The sequence below is a fragment of the Pelodiscus sinensis genome, chromosome 16, assembly GCF_049634645.1.
Source record: "Pelodiscus sinensis isolate JC-2024 chromosome 16, ASM4963464v1, whole genome shotgun sequence".
Taxonomy (NCBI): Eukaryota; Metazoa; Chordata; order Testudines; family Trionychidae; genus Pelodiscus; species Pelodiscus sinensis.
In genome coordinates this window covers 29,338,379-29,357,918 of record NC_134726.1, presented here as the reverse complement: position 1 = coordinate 29,357,918, position 19,540 = coordinate 29,338,379, and the positions used below count along the sequence as shown (strand labels likewise).

Sequence of the window (19,540 nt, the reverse complement as noted above, 5' to 3'; positions counted from 1 at the left end):
TTAACTTGCTGGCAAGAATATTGTGGGAGACCGTATCAAAAGCCTTGCTAAAGTCAAGGTATATCACATCCACTGACTTTCCCATGTCCACAGAGTCAGTTACCTCATCATAGAAGCTAATCAGATTGGTCAGGCATGACTTGCTCTTTGTGAATCCATGCTGACTATTCCTAATCACTCTCTTTCAAGTGCCTCAAAATGGATTCCTTTAGGATCCCTTCCATGATTTTTCCAGGAACCGAGGTAAGACTGACCAGCCTATAGTTCCCTCGATCGTCCTTCTTCCCTTTTTTGAAGATGGGCACTACGTTTGCCTTTTTCCAGTATTCAGTATTAGAGTCACATTTCATTTACTCATGCAGCTAGTTGTGGCTATTTGGTCACCTCAATGGAAGGATGGGGGAGAGGGATGATTGGGAGTTATGGAGCAGGGAGATAGGCAGGAGGGGTCAAAGAGTTGGAGAGTGTGGTGTATTTGACGAGTAGTAGTAGACTGAGAACAGGACGTTGCTTACACATTGTTTTCTTTGGGTACTCACACTCTTAATGATTCTGTGGAGTAGGGATGTGAAGATTTAACCAGTTAACCTTAGCAGGTGAGGCTTACCAGTTAAGTTTAACCTGTGGGACACTGTTGCAGACTGGAGTTCCCTCCTCCCCCCCCCCCCCCCCCCCCCCGCGCTACTTCCCTTTGAATTGGTTAAATTAAACGTGATTTTACATCCTTACTGCAGACACACGCAAAAATATCTGAGACGTCCACAGGTGGCTACATCAGCACTGCCCAGCCATAGCGAGGTTCTTTCCTCAGAAGGCAACAGAAGTGGTATTGTAGCAGCTTTGCAATGGAGATCAGACTTCATTCTGCGCTGAAGTACACATAGCTTAAGGATGGCTGGATGAACAGACACAGCACTGCGGGGGGATGGACCTTTTCCTTTGGCTGGATGGCAGGATGAATGGACAAGCCACAGTGAGCATTGTTAATGCAGATCCAGTCATGGGAGCTGAGGATCACTGGCATTGATTTGTTTGCCGACCAATTTATCTGGGACCATAGCCTCCACAGAAATTAAGTTTGGTACTTGGCTGAACTCTCTAAAACCCTCAAATCCCTGAGGCAGCCTGGAGGGCCAAGAGGAAGTGATATTGGCTGTAAGTTACAGTAAATGAGGGTTCTGGAGCTAATAAGCAAGTACCAGTCTACTCACGCAATAGTCGTTTTGGATATGGATGTCACACAAGCACTGCGTACCTGCACATCCCACTGCACAGCTGCTCTGAAGGGCCATGGGAATTTTTTCTCCTAGCTTACACTTTTGACTCAAAAGTGTCTATTTTAACTTCCCAGGCAGTGTTAATCACAGTGAGCTCAGTTTTTAAGTCAACCCAGGAGCATATCAGGGGTGTGTCATGTCTGCAATCCTCTTCAAAATTGCCACTGATTGAGTAGTGCAGCATACAACAGAAGACATGCCAAGAGGCATTAAATGGACACCCTTCTCATCCTTTGAAGACCAGACTTCGCAGATGATCTTGTTCTCCTATCATATACCCAAACCCATATTCAAGAAAAAACAGCTTGACTCAATGCATTCAGCCAGCAAACTGGATTGAAAATCAACTACAGATGTTAACTAGTGTGTAAACATGTAACTGTTGGAATTTTTAGTGATTACATATTTACACGCAGGGGAGGCAGGTGGGAGCACTGGCTTCCCATGAGCACCAGCTCCTGCCGCCTCTGATAAAGAGGCAGCAGTGCAAGGGGCAGGCGACTCTGCAGGAGCCAATATGCACGGGGAGCCAGCTTGAAAGCCACTTCCTGCATGTACCAGCTCTTGCCTCCCCTCCTCATTCCCCTCCCCCCACTGCTGCCTCTGTGGGAGGCAGTAGAGGGGAGGGAGCAGGCAGCTCCATAGAACCAGCATGTATGGAGAACTAGCTTAAAAGCTGGCTCTCCAAGGGCACCATCTCACACCTCCCCTCACCTTGCTACCTCTAATACAGAGGCAGCGGGGCATGGAGGTGTAGTTGATTAACAGATAATCCCAGGTTTATTGGTTAATCATGGCTATCATGACCTTTAATATTGCCTCACCATCACCTGTATGAATAGAGGATTATGTTCTCACCAATGTGGAAAACATTCACATATTTGGACAGTACCATCAGCCAGGATGGTGGAACAAGCCAGAATACCCGAAACAAAAACAATAAAGCCAGGCACACCTCCAGGAGCTTACATACAGTCTGGAAATCATCCAAATACAACACCAAAAATTAAATTCAAGATTTATCAGAGGAATGAGAAAGTATGACATGTCCAAGCTATCTTGCTTCCATACAACCTGCCTCAGAAAAATCCTGCATATCTTTCATCCCAGAACAATCTCAAACCAAGATCTATTGACACAGTGCAGCCAAGCGGATGTGAGCATCATCATTGCCAGGAGGCCTTGGAGATGGATTGGCCGGGTCCTTCAGATGGGAACTGATTCCCTCAGCAGAATGGAAATAAGATGGACACTTGAAGGCAATTGAAAATGAGGCTGCCTGAAAACAACATGGCAAAGAACAGTGTAAGTCAAGGTGAAAAACCTGAAGCACAGCTGGGAAACTAATAAAAAGTCTTCCAGAAACAGACAGGCATAGAGGAGCTTCCCCCATGACCCTACATGCCACCGGCATAATAGGAACGTGATGATGATGACTCTGCTGACAATAGTTCAACAGTGCAAATAAACTGGTATGCTCTGGTACACAGTGCCAGCAAGATATTTATGGGCAGTATAGCAAACTGAAACAACACAGCAGGAGCCAGCTGCCCCACTCCTCTTCTCTGGCACAGCAGTATAGCTCCCAGTCATGCTCCCTGCCCTTCCCACAGGCTTCCCATAGAGCACTTCCCACAGAGGACTTCCGCAGCTCTGATTGGCTGGGAAAGGTGAAGGTTTTGATCTGAGGAAGTGGGTCTGGCCCACGAAAGCTCATCATCTAGTAAACCATCTTGTTAGTCTTTAAAGTGCTACATAGTCCTGTATTTTGTTTCTATGAGTCTATGACTTGTTTCTTTGTAGGACAATGATGACATCTAGTGGCTGATTTTGTGAATTACAATCCAGCCCTTGGACCGTGCATCTTAACCCCTATCAAGAGGAAAGATAATGGGAAACACAACCCCCAAATTATGTTTTACAATAGCGAGTGGAGGACAGTTTCTGACAAACTGCTATGTTCTGCTACTTCTGATCCTTGCAGTATTTAAGTCATTGCTCTTATTAAGGCTCAAAGGGTTTTTATAGAATGTTTTTAACAGCATCATGCGTGGCTAAATAGTCTGTTCGTTCCCAGAAAGGATTACCTTGTTTTTAATTGTTCCCTGTTAATCTGAGCATTCAATAATTAATTCTGGGCCTTCATTTTTAATAACTTTCTTAAAATTCCAATTGTTTCATTGTTTCACCTATCTCTGTCTCTGTATCTATCTGTCTTGTCTATAGCAGATGCTGTAGCAGTCCTGGCCCAGTGCTTGGAGGAGATAGGGGCCTGGTTGAAAAATAGCTGACTGAAGGTCAATCCACAGAAGATGATGGTGATGTTAGTAAGTGAGAGAGGGATGAGAGCAGGGCTATCCCTGGTAGTTTTGACCATCACCACAGAGCAGGGGGAGGACAGCCCCTCCCTGGAGGGGGCTTTGCTCAGGTCTGTAGGGGCAGGAGCTGTGGGGGGTAGGCCCAGAGCTGTGATGGGCAGGAACAAGGCACAGAGGCAGCTGACATCAGGTCCACCTCTGCAATCATCTGCAGTGGCAGGAGGCAGAGTGACCTGGCTTCCAGCCACATCACTTGTGGGAGGGAGATTGGGGAGAGGTCAGTGGGAAGTGGAATGACCTGTAGCTGTGAGCCATCTGAGCAGAGTAGGCTGTGGCTGACTGGCTCTGCTTCCTGTTGCTGCCAGTGAGTGTGGGGACAAGACTGATCCCTGCTGCTAGCACCAGGACCCCACTAGTCCCCTGGGCCACATCACTTGGGATAGTGGTTTGGGAGAAGAAGTGGAATGGGGGTGGGAAGGGACAGGAAGAGGTGAAACCGAGGTCGAGCATGGGTAGGGTGGGAACGGAGTAGTGTGGTGTCCTGGGCTCCACATCACCTTCAGGATGGTAGGCAGTCTGTGTGGCTACACCCACCCCAGGGAGAAGCTGGCAGGCGGGCTGGTAAGTTTTCTAGTATATCTATAATTTGTACTGTTCTAACATTGTTATTGGTATTACAATAAGAAAGTCACAGTCATGATATTTCAGTCAGAATTTCTTCCTTTTATTAGGGCCTGAGGAGTAGCCTAAGAAATAACAAAAAATACATGAGTGTATCTGCTACCCTAGACGCTATCTGCAGAATGTTTTGTCATCAGATATTTGGACATACATTCTGCAGCATTATCTTCATTTGATGTGTAGATCATTTTGTTGTCAAAGTCGCAGCTTCAGGAACCCTCCTTTTATTCTTGGTGGCATGTTAGACATGAGTCTATTAAAAATTGCTCTGAAGATTTGTTGTCTCCAAGGATTACAGCATTTAGACTGCACAAATAACTTCTAACTTGGCAGTGATGCACGCCTGCTTTCACTAAAGGACTAATCCTGCATGTATGAAAGTCCATAGGAATTTGTTCATTCATTGACTTCAAAGGCTGCTAAATCAGGATCTAATGTACTGTCCAGTTCTTCATACCTCATTGCTGAATACCTTGTGAAATGTTAGAAATACTCCTTACCTGCTCTATATAGGAAAAAGCCCTTCAGTGATTCCAATAATTAGAAGCTCACCAGTGTACCAATCCTGAAATTGTTTAGTTAATAATTTTTGCAAAGCAAAGGGAGACATAGCTAATGTTGAAAAAACTATGGTACCAATAAGTACCTTGTCATTTGCGCCTTCTTCTGAAGCCTTAACAATATGTCTGATCTGATTTTATTCCAAACCCACTTAGCAAGTACTCTAAAGCTACACCTACACAGCAGCCTTATTCATAGTGGGCATCTACACTACAAGTCTTTATTTAGAAATAATGTCGAGCTGGAGGACTTTTTGTTCTGATTCCTGTAACTCTCATTTCACGAGGAGTAAGGGAAGTCAAAGGGTCTTCTTCTTTTGACTTCCTGCTGTGTAGACAGCGCCAAAAGCCGAATTAAGCTACTTCGACTTCAGCTATGCAATTGACAAAGCTGAAGTTACATTGCTTAATTTGACTTTTGCCCTACTGTGTAGACATGCCCTAATAGTCTAGCAACTTGGCATCAGTGGAAGACAAGTAGCCAGGCCTGTCCTTAGAATTTATGCAGTACTATTAAACAGGACACCCAACAGCAACCCAGGAGGGAAGGAATGATTTTTAAAGTTATGATGTTATAATTTTCAGCAACATACTAATATTTTTAAAGCAAATGTTAACCTAGAATCTGTAGATTAACAGTATATTCTGACATCATATATCTGTTAATTGGCTTCATTGCTACTTGAATGTCTCTTTTACAAGCTCATTGTTCTCCTAATAGGCTTGCTAGAAATCTTTTAAATTTAGTCACTTTTAAGTTAACTAGCTCATCTCCAGATGAAGGCTACAGAAACCACAGAACAGGGATAGGAAGAAGCAGGTGGGTGGCCATTAAAACCCTGCAGTGTCCCCAAATTATTGGGTGCCCTATACCGCTGTATATTAACTGTATGGGTAAGACAGCCCAGCAAGTAACAGCTCAGGTTTGGGATTTAGCACTGGTCTTTTCCTACCATTGAAGCACAATGATGAGAATGCCCAGGTCCTCTCAGAGGTCCAGAGATGACAGAGGCACTTCTAGCTTTTGAGGCCCCCTAGCCATAATAAAAATAAAAAATGACAACACTGATCCAACACCAGTCACTAGTAGTGATTTGTTCATATAATCAGGTGATCTGAGAGGACATGTTCATCCCTGTCTAATCTTGTGCCACCAGAACGTATCTATTTGTATTAATGTTTATGAACATTTTAAATTCTTTAATATGACAAAATCTGTATCAGTTAACAAAACAATTATGTCTTTTACCAAGTCACCTCTCTTATTTGCTTAGATTTGCAGCTCTAAGCTGAGGGACTGTGTCACATTTTGGATGTGCATAAAAATAAGTTGTGAAACTTACAAATGCCAAAAAATTAACAAGAGTTTAAATTTGAGGCCTGCTTTTAAGCATCATTCCCAGGTCAAATGGCCCTCCTGTCCCCTCCCCATTGGCCCTAAGAACTCCCCTGACACCCAGATGGGGAGAGTCAGAGCCAACTTTCCACTCCCTTAGCAGCTCCTCCCTATCTCTTCTCTAGACGCTCTCCTCTTCCACCCCCTTCTTCAGGCTCCTCCTCTTCGCTCCGCCTCCTTGGGCACTCCGCCCCTTGGTCCCCATCTCTCCTCTCTGATTGGCGCTTCTACCTTTTACCCCGCCTCCCAGCTTGCGGCTCCTCCCCCCCGCCATCGAATTACCTCCCCTTTGTCCATCCCCCCCTCCGCTGCCCCTCCCTCCATGCGTCGGGTCCAGTCGCCTCTCGGGCTGGGCTGATTGACACCCTTTTGCCCAATGAGATTCATTGGGAGCGTAGTGAAGTCCCGCCCCACCTCACCCTCTCGCGGACTGTGCCGTGTGGGCGCCAGGCAGTCGAGTGACCGGCGGGCTCCCTTTCCCGCCCCGAGGTGCCTCAGCGGCTGCGTTCCGCCGTGGCGCGCGGCCTCGTCCCGTTCTCCTCAGCCCCTGCCCGGCTGCGAGGCGCCACGGCACCAGCCCCTCCCCGCTCAGGGTCTCCGGGCCGCGCCCCGCCGGCTCCCCCGCCCCTCGCGGCCGGGCTCCTTGGGCCACTCCCCTTCCCTCCGCTAAGCCCCCCAGTGCCGCGCGGAGCTGGGGAATGGGCGGTCCCGGCCCTTAGCCCCCGGCTGCGGCTGCTCCGAGAGCGTCTGCCTGGCCTGCGCCCGGTGCTGGGGGCGCTCCCCGGGGCTGCGAGTGCCGATCCCGTCCCCTCGCCCAGCAGCCATGTCCGGGGTGGTGCGGACCCTGAGCCGCTGCCTGCTGCCGGCCGAAGCCAGCAGCCGCGGGGAGCCGCGGCGGGAGGGCAAGGAGCGGAGCCGGGACTCGGAGCGGGAGGCGCGGCGGCGCAGCCGGGAGATCGACGCGATGCTGGCCCGGGAGCGGCGCGCCGTGCGCCGCCTGGTCAAGATCCTGCTGCTGGGCGCCGGCGAGAGCGGCAAGTCCACCTTCCTCAAGCAGATGCGGATCATCCACGGCCGCGAGTTCGACCAGAAGGCGCTGCTGGAGTTCCGGGCCGTCATCTACGAGAACATCGTCAAGGTGCGGTGGGGCGGGGGAGCCCCGGGGTGGGCGGAGGGGACCGGGGGGGCACCCTGCTGCCGAGAATGGGGCGCAGCAGCAGCTGGAGTTCGGGCCGACCCGACAACGCCCCTCCCTCCCCCCAGGGTGGGGCAAAGGTTGGAAGGGGACCCGCGGCAGCACAGTCTTACAGGGCTGGTGGAGTTGTGGGCTGCCATCTGACTGCAGTCAACCCGTCGGGGCTGCTGGGTGTGCCATGTGTGAGGGTAACCTAAAGGTGAGTTGGGCTACAGGGCCTACTAGGTCTCTGGATCATCATCCAACAGGTTGGCCTTAAAGGCCGAGGATGATTATGGACAAGTCTTGGAGACTGGGGGCAAGATCCAGGTGGTGTCTAGGTGTGGTGTCTGCTCTGGAAAACCCTGATGTAAGCACCCTCAGAGTAGTTAGAGACCCTCATGTTTGGAAAAAGGCAAATGAGAGGGAGATGAGGATCTCCACCCAGAGGAGTGGGTGTTGCGGGTTCTTTCCTAAACAATGACCCTGAAGATGAGGGGAGGTCCCTTATACTGTGTTCATAGTTTTTGAAGCCTGTAATTGGGGAACATTTTGAAGAGAATAGGAGGCACTTGATACCAAGAGCCATGGAGACCTATATGGAAGACTGCTCCAAGGCCCATCAAGAGCATTATGAGTGATGGCCTCAGAATGAGCACCCTGGTTTGGCGTTTGGGGGAGAGGAGCCTTCAGTCAGTGCTTGCATTTTTATTGTGCAGAAGCCAGCGCTCTGGGGCGTAGAGCGTGAAGACTTCTTGGTGAGAAGAGAGAAAGGTTGCTGTAGTTCAAGGCCGTGCTGTACAAACATATCTTCAAGATTCAGAGAGTGTAGGGTAATTGACTGTAAAGGCCAAATCTGCTTGGGTGCCTTAGGTGTTCTTTATAATAACCAAGTGCTAGTCATCTCTTAGTTAGAATAATCCTGCAGGTGCATAAAAGCTGGGATTTGGAAAGGGCAGATCACCAAAGGAATCTAAGTAGCCTTTGTGCACAGAAAAATGGATAAGTGGTGTTCATGGGGACTATTTCCGATATTCTCCATAACGGTGCTCCACTGAGGAAAGATGCTCACCTACATTAGAAGAGTAAATCCATATTTTTTTAAAACGATATCTGTACATAGACCTGTACAAGTGAGGAACTTTGTAGTTGCTCTGGGAGTTACTGCATGTCCCCTTCCTTGATTTTTTTGCATAATCTAAGATAAGGAAAATAGCTTTCTTATCTTAATATGTGCTTCCAAGGATAACTTTTTATAACACTGCTCTCTTTAAGCAAGTTAAACAAGTGACTCTTGCAGTCAAGAACTCCTTCAGAAGCTTCCTTCAGAAACTTCCCCTTTCATTCAAACTGAATGGGAAGACCATTCATAGCTTAATTCTGCTATCTCAGTTCCTTTAAGAAGCACTACAAAACGAGGCAAATCACTGAAAATGGATGGTAGGCTAAGGGAAGGGAAAAGGAGTTTGCCATGGTAGTAAGTGCCATATATTGGCTTTATATGCCATTGCAGCAGGAAGTAGTAGTCCCATACAATGCACAAGGAGCACTCAGACCACAAAATCCATTGCTTTACAACTTGCTTCCTTCTCTTAGTCTTCCAGAATGAGGGAGGAGGGAAGGAAGAGAAGGTGTGACTTAAGTTTCAGGTATACCCAAAAGTGAGTAGTTTGAATCTTGGGCTAAGTCTGCACTGGGTCTTCACAATGCTGTTAATTTCTGGCTCAACAGTGTGAAAAAACATTTGAAACCCTCCTCTCCCCAGTGGAGTAAATTGCCATGCTGTAAAGCCCTAGTGTGAACCCGGGTACAGCACTACTCCCTTCATTGAGGTGGTTTGCACAGAGTGCTGGGAGAGCTGTCTCCCAGTGTTTGTACTACAGTAAGCTTCGGATAATCCGGCACCTTTAGGACCCAGGGGGTGCCGGATTATCAGATATTCCGGACTATAGGAAGGAGGGGCTATGAGGGGTCTGGGGTGGAGTTGGGGGGATGCGCCCCTTGGTGCTGCGGGACCAACCCGGCAGCACCCCAGCTGCTCTGCCCCAGGCTTCCCCGAGTCAGCCTCTGGTCATTTTCAGCAGCGGCTGAATTGAGAAAGCCGGGGGCAGAGCAGCTCCAATTGTCCAGCTGCCCGGAGCACTTCTGGGTTCCAGATGGTGCTGGACCATCAGGAGTGCCGGACCACTGGAGTTTTGCTGTATATAGCAGCACTCTTGGTTTAATATGCTGCAGCAGCTGTACTTTAAGCTTTTAAGAGTAGACAAAGTCTTCAATTAGTGTGTTTATTTTGGTGCTAACTTTATAACCAGCATTTCTCATACAACCTTTAAAAAGAGCAATTCTGCCACACTTCTTTTCCTACCCTTACACAGTACCTGCTCTTTACCATCAGTTTAACATAGTTTAAAGGTATCTTGCCAGTTTTCTAGACCAGTGTTTCTCAACCTTTTTTTATAAAGTACCTCTTTAAAAAAAAAAAAAAAAAGTAAGTACCTACAGTTTTCAGAAACACAATTTCTTTTTTCTACCATTGCAACACATTTGTTTAAACAACTTAATTGTAGCTGTGCAGGCGATGACATTTTTGGGTGTAAAAAGTACAAAAATTATGAAGTGCTGTAAAACTTACAACAAAAATTCAGTTTTCTCCAAATTTCAGTTGTTAATGACCCCTCCCCCCCCCCCGAGTTCTATCATGTACCCCTAAGGGTACTCGTACCACTTGTTGAGAAACACTGTCCTAGATAAGTGGACATCATCTCTTAGAGTTCTTAGTGGTTGCAGTTGACTGTAGGTGTACTCTTGCCTTTCAGAACAGTTTAATGGGTGTTGAAGAGCTGTAACTTCAGCCTATTACATGGAACTTAGCACTTATTGTCAGTTGGTTTATTATGGTTAAATTAATATAACCATCCAATAACTATAAATGGAAATACCTACATCAACTAAATAATATTGTAATCACTAAAAAAAATCTTAATCATATATTAAGTAACTCTGAAGTGCAAGACCAGTTGTTTAAAGGCAAGTATTTTTAACATATTAAGCTAATTCTGCTTGACCCTATTGCTGGTAGTTGAACTGCATTTTTAGCTCATCTTTTCTCACTGTTCTTCAGTGCTTTATCAAAGAACAGTTGTATTTAAAACTTCTGGGCTGTGTCTAGACTGGCAAGTTTTTCTGCAAAAGCAACCGTTTTTGCGGAAAAACTTGCAAGCTGTCTACACTAGCCGCTTGAATTTGCGCAAGAACACTGACGATCTCATGTAAGATTGTCAGTGTTCTTGCGGAAATACTATGCTGCACCCGTTCGGGCAAAAGCCCTCTTGAGCAAATGCTTTTATGCAAGAGGGCCAGCGTAGTCAACACGGTATTGTTTTGCGCAAAAAAGCCCCGATGGCGATCGGGGCTTTCTGCGCAAAACCGCGTCTAGATTGGCACGGATGCTTTTCTGCAAAAAGTGTTTTTGCGGAAAAGCGTCCGTGCCAATCTAGACGCTCTTTTCCGCAAATGCTTTTAATGAAAAAACTTTTCTGTTAAAAACATTTACAGAAAATCATGCCAGTCTAGACGTAGCCCTGCAGTTTGGGGATCTTTCCTAGAAATGGTAGTATGCATATCTGATTAAATGGTCACTTTTTATTCCCCAATATGATTACATTTTTCACAGAGAACAGATTATGCCCTCCTCATGGTTTGTGTTGCATTCTTTATAAAGTGCCTCTTGCAGTAGTACTTGGACATTATAAATGGATTACAGAAAATGGAGTGAATTGATGCAGATATTTTTGTCATATTGACTCTGATGTTAACAGGTTTGTTTTCCTTCATTACTAAAACTTCCACTTCTTCCTTTCTGACTTCAGAGCCTCTTACTTTTCCTGTGTCTTGTTGCAAATTAAGCATGAATGCACGGTTTTTAGACTTCTCCTCCTTTTGGGAGGTCACGGTTCAAAAACAAAATGCTGAAATAAGTAAACCTGTGATCCAAAATTTACTTTTCCATATAGTACAGGTGATGGTTCAGAGCTCTGCTAGCTTTTTCTGGCATTGTGGGACAATCTTTAAATATGTTGGTTTTGCTTTGGTTTAAAGTAAATAATCACTGGTTAACTAGGGTTTTGCTTGTTAATCAAGGCTAAGTTTCAAAGTAACTTTGAGACTTTTTCATGATTGAATTGAAAAGCAGTAGTGTTAATGTTCTGCTTTGAGTACACAGACTCCATTACTTCAGCACACCCACCTGGAAGTGGAAAGTGGATAGTATAGAAGTAATTGCTGTTTTTTTGTTGTTGTTGTTTGTGATTTTTAAGAATTCCAAATGTATGGAGAGAGACTGAGAGAGTCTTTGCATGTTACAAGTTTCAGATCTGCTGAATGGCTGTTGTTCTATAAAAATGTTGTTTGGAGTGCCCATTAAGTGTCAAAGAACAAACTGATCACTACTCTTCAGACATAAAACACTGCTCCAAGTCTTGCTCCTTTTGACTACAGTTAATGAAGGTTTAGGGATTTCAAGCTGTACTGTGACTTGATGAGTCATAACTCTGATGCTCTTTGTATATGTATGTTGCTGTTTTCTATTTGGATTTGACTATTAGAGCACCACAAAAAAAGGGAAGTGAGCCAGGCTTCACTGCATGAGAACAATTAAAATAACTTATTAACACTGAAGCAATACCTATATCAGCATGTGTGATTACTTCACACAGAACTATAACAGTTAAATTCAGCTTTAGAAGAAGCATACAAGTATAATCTGTGAGCTTTTCCAAATTAGTGTCCATATTGAACTGGACAAAACCGCTTACAACTGTAAGCATTGTTTAATTTTTTTCAGCCTACAACCTGAATTATTTGAGACTGACAAACTAAATGACTGAAAAGTTAGTATTTGAGTAAGAAGGAACTCCAGAGAAACTGCGATTTGAAGTTTCTAGCCATAATTTAAGCTGTGTACTTTGAATGAAAAAATTCCAGGATGCCTTGTATAGATGTGCATTTCATCATGGCTGCACAATCAGAAAGGCTTGTGCTTGACCATAGGCTTGTCTGAAATTCAGACATCAGTTTGAAGCAATAGAAAGGATGGAGTTGGAGAATACTGTTGCATTCAGTTGTAAATTACACTTAGGTGAGCAAGATGATATTCTTCTTGGACACACTTATAATGCATGCAGAAAAAACATAACCCTTATTAGTTTGAGAATCCGGGGAGAAATGTCATCTCATTTTTTGGGAATTCCAAAAGCTGATGTATAAATAGATTTTAATCCACAATGTGGATTTGCATGGATGAAGTCAGTAGCCTGGGAGGGGTTAGTAACACTTGACCTTGAGTAGCTCTTTCACTAGAGGTAAAACATACTCTGGGTATTTTAGTTTTGATTAGTGGCTGTTTGATTTGTAGTAGCTGTGGTTACAGTTGACTTCTTTATTAGTCTTTCACAGGACAGTATTACTCTTCTCCTTTGTTGCAGCTGCACACCTCAAAGGGTGGACACGGTTCTATTACAACAGTCTTATCTGTGTAAAGTGAAAGACTGTTCTGAGAGACTTCTTGTTTGCCGATGATTGCGCCTTGTATGCTGGCTCTGAAGCAGAGATGCAAGTTAGTGTGGACAAGTTCTGCACAGCTTGTGACAACTTTGGACTCACCATTAACAGCAGAAAGACCGAAGTCATGTATCAGCCTGTCCCTTATGCACCGTACACAGAACCCACAGTCACAATCACAGGGCGGATGCTATAGGCAGTGGACCAGTTCACTTACCTTGGCAGCATTCTTTCCCATGCAGCTAACATTGACATAGAAGTCACATGCAGAATAGTGAAGGCAAGTTCTGCTTTTGGTAGACTGCGCCCCACTGTATGGGAACGTCGAGGAATCAGCCAAGCAACAAAACTGAAGGTCTATAGAGCTGTGGTACTCACCACCCTCCTGTATGCCTGTGAAATGTGGACTGTGTATCGGAGGCACGCAAGACAGCTTAATCACTTCCACATGACTTGCAGAATATTATGCATCAGATGGCAAGACAAAATACCAGACACTGAGGTTCTCTCTAGAGCAAGTTTACCGTCAGTCCACGCTCTGCTGATGAGTGCACAGACTAGATGGGCAGGTCATGTCATTCGTATGCCGGACAAACGTATACCTAAGCAGCTCCTTTTTGGGGAACTCTCTACTGGTAAACGCTCACGCTCACGTGGTGGACAGAGGAAACGTTACAAAGACACACTCAAGGTCCCCCTGAAGTCGTTCAGAATTGATACAACCACCTGGGAATCGCTGGCACACAACCGCCCTGTCTGGCGCAGTCTCATCCACAAGGGATGCCAAGCTCTCGAAATAAGGCGCATCTCTGAAGCACAACACAAGCACATGCTGCGCAAGTCCAAAACTACCAGCGCAACGATTGCAATGCCTACACATGTCTGCCTGACATGTTCCAGGACATTTGGTGCCCAAATTGGCCTAAGTCATCTTCGGACACACTGTATCCAGTCTCAAAGCACTTAGTGGTGTTGAGGTCTTCATTGACCACGATGGACGAACAACAACAGTCTTATCTAACGAATTTTCTTACCTTTGGAAATGAAAGAAAATTCAGTAGATAAGTGGTATAAAATAGAACTATGTCAGCCTTTGGATGTGTACACCTGGTGTTGTAATTAATTAGACCTTACATTATATGGTTGAACTTCTCCTTAACTTGTGTTACCTTCAGTCCACGCTGGTCATTGTCACCTCTACTCCTGACTTAACTGGAAAGGGCCATTGTTGTTGAAATGTATTTCTTGGAACCTTTCACGGTGCTTTTAGAATAGACTCAATAAAATGTAATACATTATACAGTACAAACTGACTGTAATAAATTCAGTCAGTCTTGAATAGTGCTTTCTAGATCTGGATAGCTTCTTGTTAGGGTCAGGAGGAAAGTGGTTAACATAACTGATGACGTCACAGTTCAGAGGGGCAGCTGACAGGATAATGAATACTATTAACAGTTACTACTTTCTTTGATTAAATATTCACTCTTGATCCAAAATATTATTCAGTTAACCTGTATGGTAGTTTCTCAGAAAATGATTGGTCCTTATAGAGTAAAGAGACAAACCTTGATGCTTTCCAGTCTGACTTACATTTTACTTTTAAATCATTTGGGAATACAGAAGGTGGAAAAATTACCCCTAGATTAAGTTACTGTTCAAACAGATTCTCTAGACCAGGGTTCAGCAACATTTTCAAACCAAAGAGCCAAAACCACATCAAAATTCAGAACAAGTGGTCAACAGAGCCATGTAAGAATGCCCATTTGCATGAATGAAAATATACAACTTAATATTCTTGATAATTGACATGATTATTAATAGCATAAATGAAACATACTCACAGACTTTAGTCAATGGGATTTTTGCTGCTGCATCTCTTCACACATTTCTTTGAAGTTTACATCATAAATGGTCAAAATCAGGTTCATGCATTGATTCAAACTACGTGAGTAATTATGTGTTTTTTAAAATTTTGAATTTTTCATTTTAATTAAAGTTGCATGCATTTTGGGAATGACAAAAGAGCCACATTTGGTTCCATGTTGAGCCATATTTGGCTCGAAAGCCATAGGTTGCAGACCCCAGTTAAGATACGGAAACATGCTTGAGTGATGGCTGGAATTGCTTCCATTAGCATAGTGAGCATGAGTTTGAGATCAAGGGATCTCCTGTGCGTGTGATAATTCATGTGTTAGTTTTCAGACGGGAGAGAAGGGAGGCTTGTGTGTGCAAATAAGGATTGTCTATACAAGGTTTTAAGTAGCCCTTCTGTAATTTACAGAAACAAAATGAGAGCCAGCAGAACACAGCCCTATTACTCTTCAGCAAATGTTTCCTCTCAAAAGCCCATGTTTGCATCATTCCATGCAAATAGAAACTAGGGATGTTGTATATCAGGTAATTGAATAGTTGTGTAACCATGAAATCATAGCAGTTACCTGACTATTCGATAGTCCCCAGGGCAGGACTGGCAGCCAGCGTGCTCCTGACCCCACTCATAGGGGGCCCCCTTCTACCCTGTGCTGCTACCTCTGTATCTGTCGGGGGTGGAGGCGCCTGGGACCGCTGCAGGCAGAGGCTGCTTCATGGCAGCAGCCCCTGTCTGCAGGGGGTCCAAGTGCCTCATGCACCAACCACTGTCTGGGGAGCTTGGATACCCCCATGGACAGGGGCTGCTTTCACCCCACACTGCTGCCTCTGTATCAGAGGCAGCAGCATGGGGCAGTAGGGGGAGACGATCCGTGAGGGAAGCCAGTTTAAAAACCAGGTCCCTGTGCTTCTGCTTCTAGTACAGCAGCCTGTTGGTTATGGGTCTGAGCTCCCCATAGACAGAGGCTGCTCCCCGGGACACCTGCAGACAGGGGCTGCTGCAGCGAAGCAGCCTGTGCCCAACGTGGGCTGAGGCTGACAGAGGCTGCTTAATGGTAGCCTCCCCCAACTCTCCCTCCCTCCCACCTTCACTGCTGCCTCTGATAGGAATCAGTACAGTAACCAACCATGAGCCAGAGGCCAGTCATAAGTTCTTAATACTTGATCTTTAAAGATCCAAATTAAAGGAAAAAGCTAATAAAATTCTGAAAGGTCCCAAAGAATTTGCCAGTCTGAACCTTCAGACTCAGCAGTCAAGCTATCTTGAACTCTAATTGCAAGCTTTGTTTGCAGCAAACAGGTTTTTGTTTTGCTGCATCTTCATCTTGTTGGATTGACTTGCAGACTAGAAGTCTTTTCACAATTTGCAGACAGGCAGACGTCACTGCTGCTACAAATACAGAGATTCCACAGCTAATCCAAATGTTTCTTAATGTTTGTGTTCCTGTGGACTAAGTAAATGACACTTTCCTTTGTTCATATATCTCATTGGGGCTAGCAGTCTGGAAGAGTGGTCATCTTTTACTGTTTACCCTGTTCTCATGTGGGTGGCATTGGACTATTAACATGTATCATTCCACCATTCAGATGAAATTTACATCAAGTAATTTATGTTGACAATGAGTTAAAACTGAAATGCTAAAGGATATCGCTGGCATTTTGGGGTATATCTCTTGGAGTAACACTTCCATTTTCTGGAATACTTAAGACTAATGCTTAAGCCTCATAAACTGCTATAGGGGAAAAAATATTAAGAGCAAAACATCTATTTGGTTAGGTTTTAGATTGGGGTGAGGAAACTTTTATGCATCAGGAGGCCACTGACGTATAGAAAAATCAGTCAGGGAGAAGCAAAAAAAACCCCAAAAAACACTTAACTGACAGGGATCCCGACTGAGAAGCAGAAAGACACTTCCCACATCATTCCCCTTACACCCCAGGTACCTTGGGGGCCCAGGATATTAGATTTTGTGCGCCCTCCTCCCCCAAGCTGTGGGGTGGGGCCAAAAATGAGAGGTTCAGTGTATGGGCATGGGCTTCTGGTAAGCAGTTTAGGGTGTTGGGGTATGGGTGGGAGGGTGGGTGCACGAGTGGGTTGGAGGTTGATGGCACTGGGTAGGAGGCAGGGTGCAGGAGTAGAGTGGGAGTGTGGGATCTGGGCTGGGGATATTTGATATCGTGTAATTGAATAGTCATGTAATTACATGAAACATCAGCGGTTACACAACTATTCAATGGTCCCAGGAAGTGAGTCTGTCAGTCAGTGTGCTCCAGCCTCAATCCCAGAGAACCCCCTGCTGACCTGCACTGCTGTCTCTATCAGAGGCAGCAGCACAGAATGGTAGGAGGGAGCTGATCTGCTAGGGGAACCAGTTTAAAAACCGGCTTCCAGCACAGACTGGCTCTTGCCTGCTGCCCCATGCTGCTGCCTCTGATACAGGCCCACCACAGACAGAGACTGCTCCATAGTGGCAGAGGGGTGTGGGTGTACATGTAGTCATTACACGATTAATTGATAAACCTTGTCTTATTGGCTAATCCTAACAACTACATGCTAAAGTCCCTAATCTCTAGAGCTGCGTTTCTCAAACTGTGGGTCCTGACCCCCGAGGGGTCGCGAGCAACTTAGAGGGGTGATTGCAGCTGGATTCGGGTTTTTCTCTTGCAAAAATTTGTCTCCGGCATCTCAACTGGCAATACATTGACACTGATCATGTGATTACCAGTAGTTGGGCTCGACTTCTCTCGCAAATGTTCATGTGTGTCCAGTGTTTCCACTGACGATCTAAACGCCGATCCCGTCATCTGAGATGGTCAGGCTCGGCTTCTTTCGCAAATATTCATGTGTCTCTGCCAACGTGGCATAGTGTTTACTAGTGCAATGTCTTTAGTAGTCCTTGGAGTGCATGTGAAGTTATAAATTTTATAAAGACTTTTATCTGTTTTAAATTTTTAGCCTTACAACATGGAAAAGTTTTTGTTGGGTGGTGAAAAGCTGATGACAAATCTACTGATATTGCTGATAAAAATAGGCCTAAATCAAGAAAGTATGATGAAAGTTACATATCTTTTGGTTTCACAAATGTTTTTTTTACTAGAATAGAACAGCCTCAATGTTCATTAAATAATATGATTCAAAATTTGATTTTTTTTGTCTAGTTCCTATAAAAATTTTAGTTATCAAGTTATTGGCATATTTATTTCTTGTCCAATCCTAATCCCAGTAAAATGATAAGCTTTACTCATGGAGCAGTGAGGGTAGGGTCACACGAATTGATTTAGCATTTTAGGGGATCATGGTATCACAAAGTTTGAGAACCCCTGCTCTAGAGGATAAATAGTTTGAAAACTGCTGACCTAATGCATTATGAGTCACACTTATGCATAGAACTTTTATACTGTTTGGGATTGATGAGTTCCAGATAAAGAAGTAAAAACTTAGTTATAGAAGTGATATTACAGTACAAATTATGGAATTGTCTTCTTCCTTTAAGAAGACATGCTTCCCTGTTTCCCTTCTCCCTCCTGCTTCTCTGCCGGTGATGGGTAGCATTTCGACACTCCTCTGGAGAACCCCATCCCAGCTCATCTCCACATCCCATTCCCCTGCAACGCTTTTGCCTCTTGCTCTTCCTCAGTCTCCCCTTTTACACTGTACATTGTCGTCTTATAGTCCCCATGTAGGAAACAGAACTCTAAAGTTGCAAGCATTTTGCAGTTTGGCATCACTTCAGTGTCATTGAAAACAGTAGGCGGTAGCAGTTTCATTGTCATGTGCTGGTTGACTGTAATGAAACATCAGCCGTTTCGCTGTCTTCAACCCTGCTGGCAGTAGAGATGTGAAAGCGTACCCATTTACATGGTTACACGCAGCCTCTCGCTGCCTCTGTATCAGAAGCAGCAGCATGGGGAGCAGGCGTGAACCTTTACATGTGGGAAGCTGGCTTGGAAGCTGGCTCCTCATGCACACCAATCCTCACAAAACCATCCCCGCCTTCTCCTTCCTGTCCCCCTCCCCCAATGCTGCTGCCTCGGTATCCGAATCAGCAGCTGGGGGAAGGAGCAGAAGCTGGTGCACACAGGGTGCCAACTTTAAGCTGACACCCTGCATGCACTGGCTCCCACCTCCCTTACCCCACACTGATGCCTCTGATACAGAGGCAGTGGTGTGGGGAAGGGAGGGTGCATGTCACCATGTAACTGCTGAAATTTTACATGATTACATAATTGAAAACATTTTAGCATCCCTAACTGGCAGAAACAGGAGATGGTGGCTACTGGGTGAGACTTTGGTGCCTGAGTAGACTCATCAGGTTGGTGGTACTTCAGTTGTTTGGTTCTTCCCATGTCCATGCTGACTTGACTGATGTGTGTGTTGATGGTTGCCAAAGATGCTTTATTTTCCTGTGTGGTACTTATTGATGGTTCCCTCACCTTTTAGGATCACAGTCTAGCTGTAAAAGTCTGTCTTCAGAAAAGTATGTGATCTCCTGGGATAAAGAAAGATTTTATCCAATTGAATACAGAATTGTGATTAAACACTAATGGTTTTTCCTATGTTAGAGCTAAAAGTTAACTTTAGAAGGGAAAGGTATCTTCACTGAAACAAATGCTTTGCTCTGTTATCTAAAGAATTGTGATCATTAGGTGACACTTGAGGGGGGGGAAAAACTCTCTTCTGAGAAAAAAGGAAAGTGCCTTGCAAG

General features: G+C 45.0%; 1 protein-coding gene across 1 annotated transcript in view; it reads left to right on the top strand.

The window, feature by feature from the left end:
• Positions 1 to 6,640: 6,640 nt before the first annotated feature.
• GNA12 (G protein subunit alpha 12) overlaps positions 6,641 to 19,540 on the top strand; it is a 107,958-nt gene continuing 95,058 nt past the window's right edge. Inside the window, exon 1 of the mRNA XM_006112893.4 lies at positions 6,641 to 7,370. Coding sequence (XP_006112955.2) covers positions 7,056 to 7,370 — 315 coding nt within the window. The 5' untranslated portion in view covers positions 6,641 to 7,055. The remainder of the gene's footprint in view (positions 7,371 to 19,540) is intronic.